General features: G+C 40.5%; 1 protein-coding gene across 3 annotated transcripts in view; it reads left to right on the top strand.

The window, feature by feature from the left end:
- Positions 1-17,953, top strand: part of LRBA (LPS responsive beige-like anchor protein) — a 719,345-nt gene that overhangs the window by 693,081 nt on the left and 8,311 nt on the right. For all 3 annotated transcript variants that reach the window (XM_065905003.1, XM_065905001.1, XM_065905002.1), the window contains exons 54-55: positions 12,785-12,886; positions 16,047-16,243. In XM_065905003.1, the coding sequence (XP_065761075.1) occupies positions 12,785-12,886; positions 16,047-16,243 (299 nt within the window). The remainder of the gene's footprint in view (positions 1-12,784; positions 12,887-16,046; positions 16,244-17,953) is intronic.

Below are 17,953 nucleotides of genomic sequence, written 5' to 3'. Positions count from 1 at the left end.
GCTTTTTTTAATATCTGGGATATGACTCAACCTGATTCTTTGTCTAGAACATGGCTTCTTCCATATATATCTCATCAAGAACATTCCTTGTGGTTTGCGCTGTTGCACTAAGATTGCCCTGTATTTTCCCTTTTTCCTTGAAGAATTCATCAAACGTGGTTTGAAGCAATATGTTGGCAGTGTTCAAGTTCAGGTGACATTAAAACTATGTCTATGAAATTCTCCAGAAGGGCCAGGATGTTTGGTGCCCCATGATGTAATGCAGGCCCTCCCATTCCAGCAAAACAACTCTGTATTTACTGCTTGTAACTAATAGTATATGTGGTAAAAGGAATTATATTCATATGGCAAATGAATACAGCCTTAATGTGCACCATATGCAGAGTGGTGGGGTGATGTGCCAATATATCACATTTATTTACCTTGTTTAGTTGCAGAAAAAAATGACTATACCATTCAACCCATAGGTTCTTGCCATATAAATATGAAAACAGAAGAACAGATGATTTATGCCCTCAAATTGGAACTGGGTATCTTCATATGAACACTTTAATAGTGTGACACCAAAGAAGATTGTCTAATACTTTATGCTCAGATAGGATATTTAATTTCAAACAATGGCGGGAATTACCATTAGTTAGAAGCTACAAATTCTCTATAGTCAATGAAGTGTAGGCTCTCAAAGAAAACTGTAAATGTGTCTTCTTTAACTGAGACTGAATGTACTCTGAAATTTCAAGCTACTTCCTCCCCTCTCTTCCTTTTTTAAGCCTAAAATCAGGAGTCTTCTGCTTTTAAAATGTTGTATGGGGGATGTATATTATTGTAGAACTATTAAGGATATGGTTAATGAAGACTTCCTGGAATATTATTAGATTGAATTTCAAGAGTTCGCTTCTTTAGAGAAGTTATATGAATCTTTGTACATATGTACCTTACATTGTGCTTTAGACAGTCCTGAGGATTCATGAACAGAGACCCACTTCTATATGAAATTAGGTAGTATATGTCCCTGACAATTTCTTTTACAGTTGCCCTGTTTTTAAAAGTGATTTTTTTCACATTCAAATGGGTTTGGTCAAACTTTGTATTTTGTATTTGAAGTGGTTTTTGTTTTGTTGCTTTTATTTATTATTAAATTTATTTATTTTTAGTTGAAGGATAATTGCTTTACAATATGATATTAGTTTCTGCCGTCCATCAACATGAGTCAGTCATAGATATACATACGTCCCCTCCCCCTTGGACCTCCCTCCTACCTCCCACCCCTTCCCACTCCCTCTGGATTGTTACAGAACCCTGGTTTGAGTTCCCTGAGTCATAGAGCAAATTAGACAGGAAAAAAATCCTTAGAATTCTTTCTGCCTCTCATGGCTCAGGTCTTCATGACTCTTGAGCTTTTTAGCTTTTATTCTCATAGCTTATAGCTTTCTACAGCTGAGAGAATGCTTTATATTTCCTTAGGGTGAGCAGGGTCAGGAAGTTGTTTTTTTTTTTTTTGAGAGATAGTTGGCATCTAACATTATATGGGTTTCAGATGTACAACATCATGATTTGGTATGTGTATAACTGCAAAGGATCACCACAGTGTCTAAATAACATCCACCACCACACAGCTTTCCGATGTGAGAACTTTTAAGATCTACTCTCAGCAACTTGCAAATATACAATACAATATTATTAAATGAGCTTCCCCGGTGGCTCGGTGGAAAAGAAGCCCCCTGCCAATGTGGGAGTCAGAGACGTGCGTTCCACCCCTGGGTTGGGAAGATCCCCTGGAGGAGGGAATGGCAATCTGCTCCAGTATTCTTGCCTGAAAAATCCCACAGACACAGGAGCCTAGCAGGCTACAGTCCATCGGGTCAAAAAGAGTTGGACACAGCTGAGTGACTAAGCATGATTATTAACTATATTCACCATACTCCGCATTAAATTCCCAAGACTTACTCACTTTATAAGTGAGTTTGTACCTTTAGACCACTGTTGCCCATTTTGCCCACTCTCCACCTTTGGCAACCACCTCTGGCAGTCTATTCTCTGTATCTTTGAAGTTAGTGTTTTTGTTTTTGTTTTTAATTCTACACATAAATGAGATCATAAAAAGTATTTGTCTTTGACTTATTTTACTTACCATAATGCCCTTAAAATCCATATTGCCACAAATGGCAGGCTTTACTTATTTTTTATGACTGATATTCCAGCGTTGTGTGTGTGTGTGTGTGTGTGTGTGTAGCATTTCGTCTATCCATTCATCCTCCAGTGGTTGCTTAGGCTGTTTCCATGTCTTGGCCATTGTGAATAATGTTGCAGTGAACATGGGGTGCAAATATCTTCTCGAATTAGTTTTCATTTACACCTAGAAGTGAACTTGCTGGATCACGTGGTAGTTATAGTTTTAACTTTTTGAGGAACCTGCATACTGTTTTCTATAGTGTTTGCACCAATTTACATTCCTACCAGCAGTGCACAAGGATTCCCCTTTCTCCACTTTCTTATCAAAGCTTGTTATTTCTTGTCCTTCTCATAAAGCCAGCCTAGCAGATGTGAGGGTATCTCATTGTGGTTTGCATTTCCCTGGTGATAAGTGGTGTTGGGTTACCTTTTTCTGTACTTCTTAGCCGTCTGTATGTATTCTTTGTTAAAAAAAAAAAAAAAAAAAAAAAAGATATATATATATATTCAGATCCTCTGTCCATTTTTAAGTTAGATTGTTCTCTTGATATTGGGTTATGTGAATTCTTTACATGTTTTGGATATTAACCCTTTTTCAGATATTATGATCTGTAAATATTTTCCCCCATTCAATCTGTTGCCTTTTCATTTGGTTGATGGTTTCATTTGCTGTCTAGAGGTTTTTAGCTTTATGTAATCTCACTTGTTTATTTTTTGCTTTGGTTGTCTTTGCTTTTGGTGTCAAATCCAGGTGTTTCAAATTGCTAAAGATGTGAAAATCCTCTATACTTTTCACTAATGCCTTACTTGTGTATCTTTAACAAATGTTAAAAATGTTAAGGAGGACAAATTACAAAGAATTTTATGTGACTTGGATATTTAGGGTTGATAGATAAAAATAGTTATCCATTTTCATTTTCATATTTATAAGAATCATAATATTAAACATGAACAAATATGGATAAGATTTCAACAACTTTTCTAAGTATCTACATTATTTTTGGAGGCAGAGTTTTATAATGTTGATGTTTCCAGACACACATATGTAACTACAGAAGCTATCAAAGAATTAGAGCCAAAGATAAGCCTGTCTGTGGGGAATTGGCGAGTGAAAAGTCTCAAAAAACTAGGATAAAAGAAGTACACAAGTTAAGTAAAGTTTGATATGTCCACACGATGGAAGACCGTATGGCCATTAATGTATTATGAATTGTGATATTGACAGGAAAGGATATGCTCTCCGAATTGGTAAGTGTGAGAAATCACCAAACCACGCGTAAATAAGTTACATTTTAAGTATCTGTGTGGGTAAGTGTATGCTTTGTATACTGTGTATTGCTGTTGTTCAGCTGCATGTAACTCTTCACGATGCCATGGACTGCAGCATGCCAGGCTTCCCTGTCCTTCACTATCTCCCAGAGTCTGATCAAACTCATATCCATTGAGTCAGCAATGTCATCCAACCGTCTCATCCTCTGTCGCCCACTTCTCCTCCTGCCCTCAACCTTTCCCAACATCAGGATCTTTTCCATTGAGTTGGCCCTTCGCATCAGGTGGCCAGAGTATTGGAGCTTCAGCTTCAGCATCAGTCCTTGCAGTGAATATTCAGGATGAACTGGTTTGATCCCCTTGCTGTCCAAGGGTCTCTCAAGAGTCTTCTCCAACACCACAGTTCGAAAGCATCAATTCTTCGGCAGTCAGTCATCTTTATGGTCCAACTCTCACATCTATACATGCCCGCTGGAAAAACCATAGCCTTGACTGTATGAACCTTTGTTGTCAAAGTGATGTCTCTGCTTTTTAATATGCTAGAAAAAAGTTTGAAATAATAACTGGTAAATGTAAGCAATGGTCATTTTAGGTAGTGGAACTTAGAGACATTTTTTCGTTTTCTTCTTCATAATTTACTAAATTATATGAATGCTTTATAATGAGCATATATTATTTTGATAATCAGAGACAATAAATATATTTTATTAGGTAAGAAAATGCCTAGTTATTGTAATGTGCCTTCCCTTCCTGCTCTCAGCTCCATGCTCTGGCTATATCAGAATTAAATGGATTGTCAGAGAAGGTTGGAAAATCTAAGAAAAAGAGGAATGGGAGAAATCATAGTCTCCTTTCTGGAAATGAAGGTATATTCTCCTCCCTGGCAGGAAAAATAGTAGTAAGAACCATTTATAATTGGTATTTTTGTGTCACAGGATGAGATATACTTCAGCTCCAAAAAAATGTGTGCAACAGAGGGTGAAAATATGCACCATTCTCCTGCTGCTAGCTGGTGTTTCTTGAGTGCTCCCTACATGCGAGGCACAGCTTCAGCACGTTACATAGTAGCTCATCAGTCCTCATGGAAGTCCTGGTATTGTGTGTGTGTGTGTGTGTGTGTGCGCGTGTGTGTGCGCGCGCAGTTGTGTTGGACTCTTTGCAGCCTCAGTCTGTAGCCCACCAGGTTCCTCTGTCCATGAGATTCTCCAGGTAGGAATACTGGAGTGGGGATTCCTTCTCCAGAGGATCTTCCCAACTCGGGGATCGAGTCCACGTCTCTTGCATCTCCTTCATTGGCAGGCGTATTCTTTACCACGGAGCCACCTGAGCAGCCCAGTCCTGTTGTTATCCTTGTTTTATAGATGAGGCACAGAGAGAATATCAGTATGCCTCTACTTTCTAGATCTTTCTAGAACTATGAGAACTTACTAGATTGAGGGCAGGAGGAGATTGTTTACATTTACTAGTTATCATTCCAGACTTTTTTCTATGCCTAGACAGCGTATTAAAAAGCAGAGACATCACTTTGACAACAAAGGTCCATATAGTCAAAGCTATGGTTTTTCCAGTAGTCATGTACAGATGTGAGAGTTGGACCATGACGAAGGCTGAGCACCAAAGAACTGATGCTTTCGAATTGGGGTGCTAGAGAAGACTCTTGAGAGTCCCTTGGACAGCAAAGAGATCAAACTAGTCAATCCAAAAGGAAATCAACCCTGAATATTCATTGGAAGGACTGATGCTGAAGTTGAAGCTCCAATACTTTGGCCACCTGATGCAAAGAACTGACTCCTTAGAAAAGACCCTGATGCTGGGAAAGGTTGAGGGCAGGAGGAGAAGGGGACGACAGAGGATTAGATGGTTGGATAGCATTGCCGACTCAGTGGACGTGAATTTAAGTTCTCATAGTCTTCATAGTTCTAGTAAGACCTATGAGCTTCAAAACCCAAGGGAAAGGAAGCATAGCTAGCAAACTAGAGCCTGGATTCAAACCTAGGCACTCTAGGCCAGAGGCACCATTCTTACCCACTAAACTGGACAGCGTTTTAAGTTTCATTTCATTGGATCATCAACTGTGGAAAATTTGATACAACTTTGTCACTAAAGCACTCTTAGCACTTGCAGAAGATAATTTTATTACCTCTAGCAATCTCTAGTTAGTATTGAGTTCTTACAAAAGTATGCCATGATAAGATTTTGTACTTTTTAAATGCTATTACACATGTTAGGAATATACTTTATGTATATACAATTGTAGGTATATACTTACACAAGTGCACTTTTTAATGTAATATTAGAAGATGATTCTGTTGTCATCAACTTTTGTTTATATAAGTTCATATAAACATATATATATAGTATATATCATAGAAAGGAGAAAGGTTATAAATCAATAACTTAGTATTATTGAGTTCTAAACCAACATTATACTGTCATATATTAATGATTCTAATAATATTTACAAGAGGAAGCTACCAAATTTTATTGTTGGTTGTCATATTCTAAATGCAGCCATGACTTGTTTTCTGTAATGTATATGTTCAACAAAATCAACATGTTTTCACAATGGAAAAAATCCATAATGAAATGAAAAGAGAAAGAAAGGTTGGTAGAGATGGTATATATAGACCAAGTCTTAAATAATTTCTCTTTGTATAATTAAAATGTAGTGTTATCATTGTAGTTGAAAAATTAGAAAGTTAATAGAAAGATTTAAGAAACATTTAACAACTAACCTCATTTCTGCTTCACAAAAACCATTTCCTCTCCTGATTTACCATTATGGTGAACCACATGAGAAACCTTAGTCTTCAGTTTTCATATGAATTTTTTCGTTGATGAGTGCTTTATAGTAATCAAATGTAATTAAAATGGAATAAAAGATGTGCAAAACAGAAGTATCCAGCTTTAGGAAATGGCAAGTGTATATATGTAATAATTATATATTTAGGTCCTTAAACAAATTTACACTTTCTTTCAAAATGAATACTCTATTGAAGTGATTTTTTTTTTTAAAGCCAGGTTTCATATTTTGTTTTATGTCCCTTAAGAGGTCAGATGGGTATTAGATTTTGCTAACCTGGAAAATCATATTGGTTGTTTTTATGTAAAAACCTTATTAGTTGATGGTAAATATTTATTTTGTATAAAAGTTAAGTTATAATAATTTGGACTTCAGTGCAGCTTTTTGATCTTTCCAATAATAGATATTTATAATTAGTAGGCTTATAGTAGGGTCAACAAAACCTTATACAGTGACCATTTAAAATCAAATCATTTACAAATACAAGGTCATATTTTCTTGCCTTTCTTGTTTCCACAGCACATAATACATACTTGGTAAATGTTATGTTAAAGTGAAGGAATTAAAGGAATGAGTGAATAAACAAATGGGAAATGTTAATGTCTGTCCAAGGAGTAGTTAAACTTAAGTTTTAATTGAAAGAGCTAATTTTACTTCTATAAAACTAAAACTAAGGGAAATGTTGACCTGCTCCTCATTTCATGATAGATGGTATGAAAATGGTAAATGAATGAAGCGGGTTCTCTCTGCCAGTAACAACGTACTTAAACTGCTAATGAGAACTTTGCAGTGCCTTTTAAAAATAATTTAATTTTCATTAAGGCTGAGGAGATGATGCCCAAAGTACCAAGAACTTTATTCATTTTTAAAAATGCAAGTCAAATTTTGCCAGAAATAGGCGTCAGGGCTATTTTTACCTGGCTTATTAATTCTCTTTGTCTTAATGGATACAGATCTTTTGAAATATTTTTCTCATTGGATATTTATGAACAGGATACCAGAGAAATTACTGTTTCCTCCGTCTCTTCTTTCAGGTCTAACTTTAAGTGGTTCAGAGTCCATTTGATGAAGAAATACTCTCAGTGTTATGAGAGCATGAAAGAAACACATTTAATAGCAGCATTTGTTATTCTGCCTAATGGTGTAAAACATTCCACCTAGTATTTTAAAACACAGGTCCAATATAAATGCTTAATGGGTATTATGGAGATCTTGTGCTGCTTAAATGAAACGTGGGTTGTTACAATGGCGTCTGTAAGTTAGTAACTGATATTCCCTGTTATGTACTGAGAAAAGCACATCTGTAAAAACTGATGTGTCCTGGTGTTTGTGGCAGGATTTGGACTGTCTTTAATCTCCTTTGACTTGTTCATCTTCCTTTAAGGTCATCCATAAAGATGCACTGAGTGTCCTTTTCAGCCTTTGGTTAGGATTTGCATCAGTAGTCATAAACCTGCTCTCCGGACAAAGACACCCTTTCCTTTGAAGTAATTGCTCAAGCTTTTCAAAGCAGTCCAAGAAGTCTATCCTCTTTCTCTTTTTACTTTTCTTTAAGAAGAGTTTGAAGTGCAGCCCCTTAAACTAGCGGCAAGATAAATTTTTCTCTTCAGCTTTATTGAAAGCCATGACGATTTTTCAAGCAGTAAGACTTTAAAAGGTTCTTGAGGGAATCTGTTCTGCTTTATGATCTATAGCTTTTGGTAGATCCTACTATCTCAGAAAGCAAAAGTGAAGACTTTTTGTATCCACTAACTACTGCAAATTTTTATCAAAGAATTAACCTGATGTTTTTCAGAAGACATTTTACCCCTGCTCTATATTCAGTTTAGAGACTTCGAAGAGAGATGGCCATAGCTTTGGAGTCTTTGAAAAAGTAATATGTGGCCAGTGTTGTCTTATTTGAGCAGATTTTCCCCGCTAGGTATTAACTCTGTGTGTTGACAGGAGGGGCAGATTTAGCTGAGTGCTGCAGTGAGAGTCTTCTATGGTTCCCAGATTTCCTTTCTAGGATTTCCAAACACATAGACATAGACATATATATGTATTGTTATCGATATGTGAATGTTATTGCTATATTGCAGGATAATGTAACCATAGAGAAATAAATAGATTCTGTGAGCCACTATGAACCCTGCGTTTCCCTTCCCCCATCATCATGTCTACCCTTCATAATTTCATTCCAAGGGGTTCCCAAAATATCTGTTGAACTTACCAGTTTGGACCTGTTGGACTTAAATCTCACATCGTATAATTCTGTTTGCTACAGTGAAATTGTAATATGTAAAACATTCAGTTTATAAACTTATAAAAATCCAAGTATTTATTCTGAGCATATTTTTTAATGAGAAAATGTAAAGAATATCCGATCTTCACCCCATACAGTAAAGGGTAATATGAAGTTTAGTCTTTAAACAAGACTGGAAATAGCTTTTCTTAGAGGAGATGATCTCTCTTCTTATATTGTTGTGTGTGGACTTTTAGAGGTTGTTAATGTGCGTTTCCTGAGGTGGGGGAAAGTTCAGTAGCCGGGGCTGTTTTTTGGTTTTGTTTTTTTTTTTTACTGGAAAAAGTCTAGTGAAATCAGTTACTTGAGTAGAACCCAATGATAATAAATTTACCCTTATGCTTTCAATTGGTTGTTTTTCTTTTCTTTTTCTCTCCTTTTCCTCTTTCTCCCCCCTGTATTTCCTGAGCTGTCTAATCTGCTTCCTGGGTTAGGAAACATTTTGCCAAACTTTGAAGCCAGAGTCCTAGCATTGAACAGGCCTTATTTAGAGATCAAGTCCAAGGAAAAGAAAAATGTCTTTTGGTTTTGAAATGACACAGCATGTGCCTGTGTGTTCTGATGTGTGGAGGGAAAAATGATCGGTGTGGTGTGGATTATTAGAAACTAGTACTTGTCAGTAAAGCATAGTTACAAAAATCTTAATTATGAGTTTACAAAAAAGAATGCTTATATCTTAATTAACTTTATGGGGTAAATCATGAGGCTTCCTAAACCCTAACTTTACAGTCTTAGAAAATTCTCAGTATTTCAACTCTTTCACATTAAAGAAAGAAACCTAATTGAAAGCAATCTTCTCATTTCCTCTCCATGTCCCTGAGAAAATACTCTTAGATCTAGAAAACAAACAAATAAAAAAGTTAGCATTGGCATGCTTAAGTGACAGCATTCCAGAAAATGGTAACTTATGAAAACAAAAAGGAACAATAACTATGAAAATATATTCCTTAGATCTTAATGATTTTAATTCTTGATTTTAAGAAAGTTGTCAATAGATAGACATTAATTTCAAAACTATAACATCATATGGTATTTTTGTGGAATATAGAGCATCTTGAGAAAGGGGAAGAAACCATGAATCAGGGCTAAAGTATTGGTAACTTTTTAAAATTATTTCTGTTTTTAGTGGCAAGACTTACCTCCAGCAGAAGGTTAAGTAAGTCAGATAGGTTTGCATTATTTGCTTCTTTTCTTAACAAATTTATATACTTTTAAAGGGAAAAAAAAATAGTCGCTTGTGTAACAAATGCTTTCTGGTTTGGAAAATCTGAAGTTAACTTTGTATTAAGGTGGATTTTTCTTCCCATGCATGCGTGCTGCGTGCTAAGTCACTTCAGTCGTGTCCATATAGATCCGCCAAGCCACTCTGTCCATGGGATTCTCCAGGCAAGAATACTGCAGTGGGTTGCCATCCCCTCCTCCAGGGAATATTCCCAACTGAGGGATCGAACCCATGTCTCTCATATGTCCTACGTTGAGAGGCGGGCTCTTTACCAGTAGCACCACCTGGGAAGCCCATTCTCACCCCCCAAAAGTTTTAAAACTAAGTCAAAGAAACCAAGCCCCTGTTGCACTTACCCCCTGACCTTTTAGGATTTCATTTGAGGGCTCCCTTGGTCAGTCAACCGGCATGCAAGCCAGTTCCTGCATCTGCACAGAGCACAGCCAGTGTGGTGCAGAGTTTGACATGATACCTTTTCACTCAGAAGCACCTAGAGTAACCAAAAGCCAGGAAGGACACGGTGGGGACCGAAGCTTGCGTCATGCAGTCAGTAAATGCACTGTATTAATTATGTGAGACGACCAGACAGATTGAAGTAACTGCAGGTTCCTGGGGCAGAGGGGCCCAGAGCACAGAGACCAGACTGTCTTCAAAGGAGAGGTGCTCTCCTGGTTTGGGTCAATGTGCTGTCAAGAAAACCTCTTTTCTTTCTTCCCACCCCCCAAAACACAGGCAGGTACCTAAATTTGCATGACATTTCAGAGAACACACTGACCATCATAAAAACCACTAGTTAATTTTTTGACCAGCAGCATTTGGTCATAACACAATGGTATGATCACTCACCTAGAGCCAGACATCCTGGAGTGCAAAGTCAAGTGGGCCTTAGGAAGTATCACTATAAACAAAGCTAGTGGAGGTGATGGAATTCCAGTTGAGCTATTTCAAATCCCCAAAGATGATGCTGTGAAAGTGCTGCACTCAGTATGCTAGCAAATTTGGAAAACTCAGCAGTGGCCACAGGATGGAAAAGGTCAGTTTTCATTCCAATCCCAAAGAAAAGCAATGCCAAAGACTGCTCAAACTACCACACAATTACACTCATCTCACACGCTAGCAGAGTAATGCTCAAAATTCTCTAAGCTAGGCTTCAACAATACATGAACCAGGAACTTCCAAATGTTCAAGCTGGATTTAGAAAAGGCAGAGGAACCAGAGAGATCAAATTACCCACATCTGTTGGATCACTGAAAAAGTAAGAGAATCCCAGAAAAACATCTACTTCTGCTTTATTGACTATGCCAAAGCCTTTGACTGTGTGATCACAACAAACTGTGGAAAATTCTTCAAGAGATGGGAATACCAGACCACCTGACCTGCCTCCTGAGAAATCTGTGTGCAGGTCAAGAAGTAACAGGTAGAACCAGACATGGAACAACAGACTGGTTCCAAATTGGGAAAGGAGTATGTCAAGGCTGTATATTGTCACCCTGCTTATTTAACTTATATGCAGAGTACATCATGAGAAATGCTGGGCTGGATGAAGCACAAGCTGGAATCAAGGTTGCCAGGAGAAAAATCAATAATCTTAGATACACAGATGATACCACCCTTATGGCAGTAAGCAAAGAAGAACTAAAGAGCCTCTTGATGAAGATGAATGAAAGAGGAGGATGAGAAAGTTGGCTTAAAACTCAACATTCAGCAAAGTAAGGTCATGGCATCTGGCCCCATCACTTCATGACAAATAGATGGGGAAACAATGGAAACAGTGACAGACTTTATTTTCTTGGGCTCCAAAATCATTGCAGATGGTGACTGCAGCCATGAAATTAAAAGACATTTGCTCCTTGGAAGAAAAACCATGACCAGCCTAGACAGCATATTAAAAAGCAGAGACATTACTTTGCTGACAAAGGTCTGTCTAGTCAAAGTTATAGTTTTTCCAGTAGTCATATATGGATGTGAGTTGGACTATAAAGAAAGCTGAGCACCGAAGAATTGATGCTTTTGAACTGTGGTGTTGGAAAAGACTCTCGAGTCTTCTTGGACTGCAAGGAGATAAAACCAGTCAATCCTAAAGGAAATCAATCCTGAATATTCATTGGAAGGACTGATGCTGAAGCTGAAACTCCAATCCTTTGGCCACCTGATGGGAAGAACTGACTCACTGGAAAAGACCCTGATGCTGGGGAAGATTGAAGGCAGGAGAAGGGGATGACAGAGGATGAGATGGTTGGATGGCATCACCGACTCAGTGGACATGAGTTTGAGATGATGAAGGACAGGGAAGCCTGGCGTGCTGCAGTCCATGGGGTTGCAAAGAGTTGGACACGACTGAGCAACTGAACTGAACTGAACTGCTTTGAGACACCATGAATGCAGTTCAGACTATCCTCACCAAGACAAGGGTCTCAGTGGCCCAGGAGGAGGAGGGCCTGCTAAGGGGGCGGGGAGAGGAAGCCACCACATTCCGTACTTTATTATTATTCATCCATAGATCATCTCATCAGATGCATATTATATTTGCAAATGTATCTGAGGCAGTTATAATGCAGATTTTTGTGTTATTTTTTCTGTTTTAAACTATCGTTGCTTGATCACCATGTAAAGCTTAGAAATTTAGCAACCTGCGCTCCTCAGACTGTAGCACAGAGTCCAGATCATCACCTGAAAATAGGATTTGGGGTCAAAGTCCATGGTGGCTCCTGCCTGCAAATGCAGGAGACCTGGATTAAATTCTTAGGTCAGGAAGATCCCCTGCAGGAGGGCATGGCAACCCACTCCAGCGTTCTTGCCTGGAGAGTCCTCATGGACAGAGGAGCCTGGTGGGCTACATTCCATGGGGTCGAAGAAGAGTTGGACACGACTGAGCAACTGACACAAATGTTTCTTTCCAAAGCTGTAAATTGAAGCTTTAGGCGTTATGGGTATTAGGAACAAATTATTGGTGATTTACTCGTGAGTACAGGGAGGTCATCCCTCACATGAACTCGAATTAATTTGTTCTTTTTATCTTTTTTTCCCCCAAAAGGTGAGACCACCACTCCTCGGGCCATTCTGACAGGTCATGACTATGAGATCACTTGTGCTGCTGTCTGCGCAGAGCTCGGCCTCGTGTTGAGTGGCTCTAAAGGTAAATCTGCGGGACCTTCAAAAAATGAGTGCATTTTTTGGTGTCTTCTAGTAGCAGATCCGGAGAAGGCAATGGCACCCCACTCCAGTATTCTCGCCTGGGAAATCCCATGGACGGAGGAACCTGGTAGGCTACAGTCCATGGGGTCATGAAGAGTCGGACATGACTGAGCGACTTGACTTTCACTTTTCACTTTCATGCACTGGAGAAGGAAATGGCAGCCCACTCCAGTGTTCTTGCCTGGAGAATCCCAGGGACGGGGGAGCCTGGTGGGCTGCCGTCTGTGGGGTCACACAGAGTCGGACACGACTGAAGCGACTTAGCAACAGTAGCAGATCACTGAAGATGAACTTGGAGCTTTTTTTCCTGAAGCTGTGCTGTCTATCACAGGGCTGTTAGACGCGTGGCAGACCCATGACTGTGCCCGTTAACTGAAATGAAGTGAAATGTGCAGTGCAATTGCCTGCTGTCACTAGCCACATTGCAGGGCCTCAGTATTCACCTATGACTAAGGACTGTGGTATTGGACAGCCCAGAAAGGGAACTTTTCCATCACCGCAGAAAGTCCTGTTTCACAGCATTGCTCTGAAGAGTGAGGCGACAACAAGGGCATTTTTGTGTGTTTGTTTATTCGTCTCGATTCTGGCTGGGCTGGCTTCCATCTCACACCTGAACGGAAATTCCTGACCCAGTCTATCTTCCCTTCCAAATCTCTGAACGAGGATGGCATTGGGAATGGAGTGGAAAAACCCTTCAGCCGGTTTGCCTGAGGGTCTGCCCTCATAGCATCGTCATACGTTCCGGCCAAAGATGTTAAGCACACTTTCCAAGAGCACACACAGCAAATCAGCATCTGTCCAGGAACAGAGCTGTTTCCAATTCACTTTCGTTCAGTTGTAATACTCTGTTCATCTCTCTGTCCCACTGCCCTGAACTTAGCTCTTGAACATACACAATGTAATCGCATCTCTTTTAGGCTGATCTGATGGGGAGGCATAGAGTTTTTGAGTCACCTTACCTGTGCCTTGAACTATAATACTTTGTCTAGCTAACAAGACGTATTAGTTCAATATTGGTATTTAAAACTTAGTTGGTCAAAACAATGAAACAATAATAATGATAACAAGAATCCTATAAAACTGCTTTTTATACCCAATGATTTTATTTATCCTGAGCTAACATGAGTTCTTGGACTGCATGCAATCCAAACTGGACATCTTTCATGGTTTCATGCAAAGATATTAAAAATCAGTCATTTAAATGGGAAATATTATGATTAATAATCAATTGGAAATTGTATTATTGTTCCATGGCTTTTAAAATTTTTATCAAAACATTTAAAATTCTCTTGTTAAGTTTCATACACACACATATGCATACACGGGCTTCCCCGGTGATGCAGTGGTAAAGAATCTGCCTGCAATGCAAGAGGCGTAAGTCTGATCCTCAGGTCAGGAAGATTTCCCTGGAGATGAGAATGGCAACTCGCTCCCGTATTCTTGCCTGGAGAATCCCATGGACAGAGGAGCCTGGTGAGCTACAGTCCATGGGGTTGCGGAGAGTTGGACACAACTGAGCACATATACATACATATATACACATGTCTCTGGACATAAAAACAAGTGAAACATTTACTTAGTAAGCTGTAGTTTAAAACACTGGAAACACTGAGAATGAAAGTGTTTCACTTCTTGGTGAAAAATACGAGTGCTTTGCCAGTGCTTGTCCACTCCTCTCCATGTAATGTAAGATAAGGGGCAAGAATCTTCCTGATGCCTTGACCAGTTGTCAGATCCCTTCCTCAGTTTGGATCAGCTTCCAACATTTACCTTGTCTGCTTTCAGTGTCATGAAGCATCTCCTCGGTTTCCTTTAGTGTAAAGGTTCTTGCTGGCCCCACTCCCAGGATATCCTCGTGTTTAATAAGCTGCTTTCCTAACTTACGTCAGTGACGCCACCTTCACTCACCCCTCAGGCTGCGTATCCACAGCCTCTCGGTGATATCAACACCCCACGGTCAGCTCTGTCCTCTAAATCCATGTGGCTTTGCTTCAGGCTTCCCTTCCAGCTTTGTCACTTCTCATTGCCTTATGGCAGGCTCATCTTTGTTGGCCACTACACTCTTTTGATCATCCGTTTTTGTAAAACGTCATACATCCCATCCCTGGTGACAAGGAGGCAACACAGCCACAGGGTTGGCTGTCTGTGGGTAAGCTGAGTCACGGACACGCAGTGACCACTCACATACTGTGAGAGAGGTGGGCCTGTTATTTCTAGTCGTTTGTGGGCTGAAGAGCTGGTTGTGAAGTGTGTACCTTATGCAGTTACTGTGGTAACTGAAATCTGAACTGAGGCTGGGGTCATTTAGAGTGAGAACTGAAATCTATGCTTGCCAGAACTGTGCAGAGCAAACACCGCCTTACGTATTTATGGTGAGGATGCTGAAAACTTACCAACTCCCTGAGTGATCAAGAGAAAGCAGAGAGGCGTGCTTTAGTAGTCACGTAAGGACGGGTGCTGACTCCATGTAGCTGGGAGTAATTTAGCCCGGAGAAAAGTGGGGCCTGTGGTCTAGTTACCTCTTTTATCCAACGAGACGTTTCTTAGAACCTGCTCATCACACGGGCGGTTTTGGTTACCGGCTCCTCCTCTGCTTTGCATGCAGCAGGCGCTCCGTAAAGGTGAAAAGCACTGCTCCGTGTGGTGCTCGGCAGTGACTTCACCTTCCTGACTGAGTTTTCACCGCGCCCCCCCCAGGCCCCGGTGAGATGCGGGGAGGGTCACGGAAGGTCATCTTGTACCTCACGGCAGCCCGTGTTTAACTGAGGCCCAGCCTTCCCGGAAGCTCTTCTCGGATTTGAAGTTTGTCCTGTTCCTTTCTGAATTCCTCCAGTTTTTTTTTATCATCTCTGGGCATAATGAATTTCACAAGTAATTTCCTGTTTCTTGAGATATGAAATTGGACATGTATGACTGTTTTCTCCCAAGTGGAAGGTGAGATCTGGCTGGCATGCTGAATTTACAAAATAATTGATATCTTTTTCAGTCTTTCTACAACTGTGATGTGGTACTGTCATCCTGTTTGATCTGTGCTCGAGATTCAGATCACATTTGTCTGTTCTGAAAAAACTTCATTTTGCCTTTTGTTTCTGTTTTCTCAGAGGGACCATGTCTCATACATTCCATGAATGGAGACTTGTTAAGGACTTTGGAGGGTCCAGAAAACTGCCTGAAACCAAAACTCATTCAGGCGTCAAGAGAGGGCCATTGTGTCATATTCTATGAGAATGGCTCCTTCTGTACGTTCAGTGTGAACGGAAAACTGCAGGCCGCCATGGAAACAGATGATAACATAAGGGTAAGTGTACCTGACAGACTTCTCAGTATCTGTGCTTTGACCTCAGAGTGTGTAGGTGAGTGAGGAGGTAGAAAGTCCACCAAAGAAGCCTCTGTGTTTAGACACCACGGGCCTCTTTTTCGCCAGAGAGAGAATCATCCGGTGGCACTTGGACGGGGGTGTCTTTTTCTCAGAGCCCAGCCTGTCCGGGCCTGTCTGCCCAGCCTGCAGCGCAGGTCATGAAGTGAAGCCGGGAGGAGCCTGCAGCAGAGGGAAACTCCTAGGTCCCGGGAAGTCATCCTGGGTGGCTGTCAGTGGCCCTGCTCATTATTTTCCTGTTTTTGTTTTTTTAACCTAAGAATGTTAACTGCACACTGCTGTTTCCCGAGTATCAAAGCTGAACTAGTGCCTTAAGAGCACCCTAAAACTGGCTCCCTCTACACTTGAACAGGCTGATGGTGGGAGTGGTAGGGATTATGATGATTTAGGGTTAGCATCTAATTGCAGAACTTGACTTCTGTATGGATAACAAGACCCAAACACACCAAGTTAAGGAAGTTGTGCTTCAAATTATGATGTGAATCTGACAAACGGTTTTTCACTTTTGGTATACAAGAGACGGCCCTGGTGGACCTTCCCAGGCCTTCCCTCATTTTCAGGATAGGGCTCTGTGAGCATTAGAGGGTGAAGAGAGGATAAGGACTGCTTTTGGAGAGACTGTGTTTTCAAGGCTATGTTTTCCTTTTCACACCTCCAGATTTCTTGGTGCAGGTTAAGTTTCATTTTACCTTATCCCTTGTATTTCCTGAGATAAGGTTGGAGGGACATGTGACCTGCCTACAGTGAAGGGACCCAGGATGTGTTGGGGGTGGGCAGAAGGCCGCAGAGGCCTCAGCCCTCGCCTCAGCCCTCTGAGTGTGGTGTCAGTTACTTCTGGCCTCTGTTCTCATGGTCACTCCTGACCTGGGGCGACTTAGGTGACGTGCGTTCTCCCACTTGTCCTGCATCGAGTCTGATCCCTCTCCTCCTGTAAACGCTGGGATCAGGAAGGACTAGAGAGTAAGAGAGAGTGCTAGTATTTCAGTCATGTCCGACTCTCTGTAGCCCCTTGGACTGTAGCCCGCCAGCCTCCTCTGTCCGTGGAATTCTCCAGGCAAGAATACTAGAGTGGATTTCCTTCTCCAGGGGATCTTCCTGACCCAGGGATCGAACCCTAGCCTCCCACATTGCAGGCAGATTATTTACCATCTAAGCCACCAGGGAACCTCATTAAGAAATAGAAACCTTAGATACAGATGGCACTGATCAGACCGAAGGCTCTTGCTGCTTCTATATCCTAGGATGATTTATTTTTCCTTTTTTCATGGATTGACTTTATAAAATAAAGTCTTTTTTTTCCCAATTTTTGGCTGCACTAGGCAACTTGTGGGATCTTAGTTGCCCCAACCAGGGATCGAACCTGTGCCCTCAGCAATGAAAGGGTGGGGTCTTAACCACTGGAGCACCAGGGAATTCTCCAAGATGGCCTGTTAACTCAGTAAATGGCTTTCCTCTTTGCTCTCCTCTTCTCTCTGGGAATTTTCTCCAGTGCATTTTGCCTGCCCTGCCCACACAGACGCTCACACTCTGCTTTTATTTTTCCCTCCCTTCATTTAAACCAAGTACACATCAGAGGGTTTTCCTTTCCTCTTTTCTTTACGATAATAATGTTGATAATCTGTCACTTTGAGT

The sequence above is a fragment of the Muntiacus reevesi genome, chromosome 13, assembly GCF_963930625.1.
Source record: "Muntiacus reevesi chromosome 13, mMunRee1.1, whole genome shotgun sequence".
Taxonomy (NCBI): Eukaryota; Metazoa; Chordata; class Mammalia; order Artiodactyla; family Cervidae; genus Muntiacus; species Muntiacus reevesi.
Note: the sequence above shows the minus strand (reverse complement) of the source record. Positions and strands in the feature narration are given on the sequence as shown.